This window comes from Wasmannia auropunctata, unplaced genomic scaffold (genome assembly GCF_000956235.1).
Source record: "Wasmannia auropunctata unplaced genomic scaffold, wasmannia.A_1.0 LD336099.1, whole genome shotgun sequence".
NCBI classification, from domain to species: Eukaryota; Metazoa; Arthropoda; class Insecta; order Hymenoptera; family Formicidae; genus Wasmannia; species Wasmannia auropunctata.
Window position 1 is genome coordinate 889542 of NW_012026791.1, and position 2177 is coordinate 891718.

Here is a 2177-nt window from a genome sequence, read left to right on the forward strand (position 1 = left end):
ATCACGTGAGCATCCGTCATGTTAAATCCAGGACCGAATTGAGAAAAGTGCCTCACAAGTGATAAAACAGATAAGTAATATGGATTCGATACAGTAAATCAATAAATTCAATGTGTAATAATCAATAAATTCAATCGAATAAAACGTTTTATTAGTAACAATTATTCGTAAGAGTGATCACTAAAGAAAATTTCTGATGTAATTGCTTATAAATTGTCTGCACATATGTATTGTACGTTCCTATCGTCTTGCATTTCATTGGATCCAACCCAAAACAAAAGTTGCGCGGCGATACCTGCGCGAAGACTCAGTTTTTCGCTGAACTGAGTCGACAAGGCACACAGGGGATAGTACTTTGGCCGTATTGACTCTCAGTTGAGAGCAGGTGCCACTACAAAAAGAAGAAGAAGAAGAAGAAGTATATCTCACTGACCTGCGCGAAGACTCAGTTTTTCGCTGAGTGGACCTATTGGTTATACTGTGGTCCTACGTTTATACGTCTATGTCTCTATGTAAACCCGGCTTTAAGTGGAACGCACCCGATGATGTATATTGTATATACTTATGTGTATGTGTTATACATACATGTGATGGCCTTAACCTAACTGTTGTTTCTTGGTTATCTAGGACTCTATTGCAAAGTTCAGTGCTTACTCAAATTAAATATGGCTTCTTGGACGCAAACATGACTTGTTGAAAATGAATAAGAATAAGCAAGTTGTCGTTGATTCAGCTACGCGCAAGTTATCCACTGTATTATTCCTCGTCGAACGTGACTCTACTTAATCGACTCTTAACTGTTGGTTGTTGAGTATTGAATACGTGATCATGAATAACGAAAACGATCGTGACATGGAGAACAATCGAGTGGTTCCGTCCTCATCCGAGACAGATTTTGCGAATTTTCGTCCGCAAAAGGAGCTGGTATACAATAAATTTTTGCCCTACACAAATGAGCTTGATGCGGAATCGCGAATATGGCTTGCCGAAATCAAGGGAAACTTGGGACGTGCTGTCATGTTACGTGAACTTATTCCAGGATGCGTGTTTTGGTCAAGCAAATTGAATTTGTAAGCGATAAAATTCCGTTTTTAATATCTAGAGGTTCTTTGCAGTATATGGTATTTAAAAAAAAAGGAAAAAAAAAGAAACGTAAAAAGACAGATAATACTTGTCAGATGAACCCATTAACTTTACACTTCTATTTAAAAAATTCTTGTAATTCGGATCCTAATCGAAATTTTTAAGTACAATTGTTATTTAGGGATAAAAGAATTATTCTTTTTAATAAAAATCTGGTCAGCAATAAAGTGGCTACTTGGAGAGAAAAAACTATAAAGGCTTGAAAGGAGATAAAAGAAATAAGTGATCCTTATCTTTTAATGACACATTCAATTAATGAATAATTTCGTCTATTTTTTTTTTTTTAAGTAAAATCAATGTGTTACTTGATTTTCAATAAACTTTATTGATATACAAAGAAGAGAAAGTTACGAAAAAGATTTCTTTTGACTGTTTATACAATTCTTTATACAACTTTGTATAAATGATATTTTATTATAGATCAGTTAAGTAATAATTATATCGATTTCTATTTAAAAAAATAGATACAATTATTTACTAGTGAATATTTGTCAATAAAAAGGCAGGAATTGCTTTGTTTTTTTATCACCATTTTTACTTCATATTTTTTCTAACTCTTTTTATTTCTAAATATCAGTTATGCTCAGAAAATTTCAATTGGGACCTAAATTATAAGAATTTGAAACAGAAAAGTACATAATTATAAAATACATAGGTAATTTGGAATTTAATAGAATAAAAAATATCTAATTGACAGGATTTAAAAAAAATAAACTTGTCAAAAGAAGAGATTTGTGAAAATAGAGAAATCTTGTTTTTAAATATTATTTTAATAGGAAAAAATTGAAATTAGAAATGGAAAGAAGATAATGAATAAATTTACAATTGGATCAGAAATGAGCATTAAAAATTTACAAATAGTATATGCATTATATGATAAACAATTTATATAAACATATTATATTTATATAAACATATTATAAAAAGAGGATAGTGTAAAATAACATTAAGTTAGAGAGAAAAAATTTAAAAGGGGTGTGTTATATTTTAACTTTATTCTATCACAAAGATAGACTTACTTTTTGAATTTATAT

General features: G+C 30.3%; 3 protein-coding genes across 4 annotated transcripts in view; all 3 read left to right on the forward strand.

Moving 5' to 3' along the window:
- Positions 1-752, forward strand: part of LOC105462400 — a 3260-nt gene extending 2508 nt beyond the window's left edge. The window contains exons 2-3 of one of the 2 annotated variants that reach the window (XM_011708953.1): positions 376-554; positions 628-752. In XM_011708953.1, the coding sequence (XP_011707255.1) occupies positions 376-554; positions 628-663 (215 nt within the window). In that variant the 3' untranslated portion in view covers positions 664-752. The remainder of the gene's footprint in view (positions 1-375; positions 555-627) is intronic. The other variant, XM_011708952.1, reaches the window with a different exon arrangement.
- The window catches only part of LOC105462397 (N-terminal kinase-like protein), a 16467-nt gene that overhangs the window by 1975 nt on the left and 12315 nt on the right, over positions 1-2177 (forward strand). The window lies entirely within an intron of this gene.
- LOC105462399 (proteasome activator complex subunit 4B-like) lies at positions 567-1135 on the forward strand. Its single transcript, XM_011708951.1, has one exon. The coding sequence runs from the start codon at positions 829-831 to the stop codon at positions 1072-1074; it is 246 nt and encodes an 81-aa protein (XP_011707253.1). The 5' UTR covers positions 567-828; the 3' UTR covers positions 1075-1135.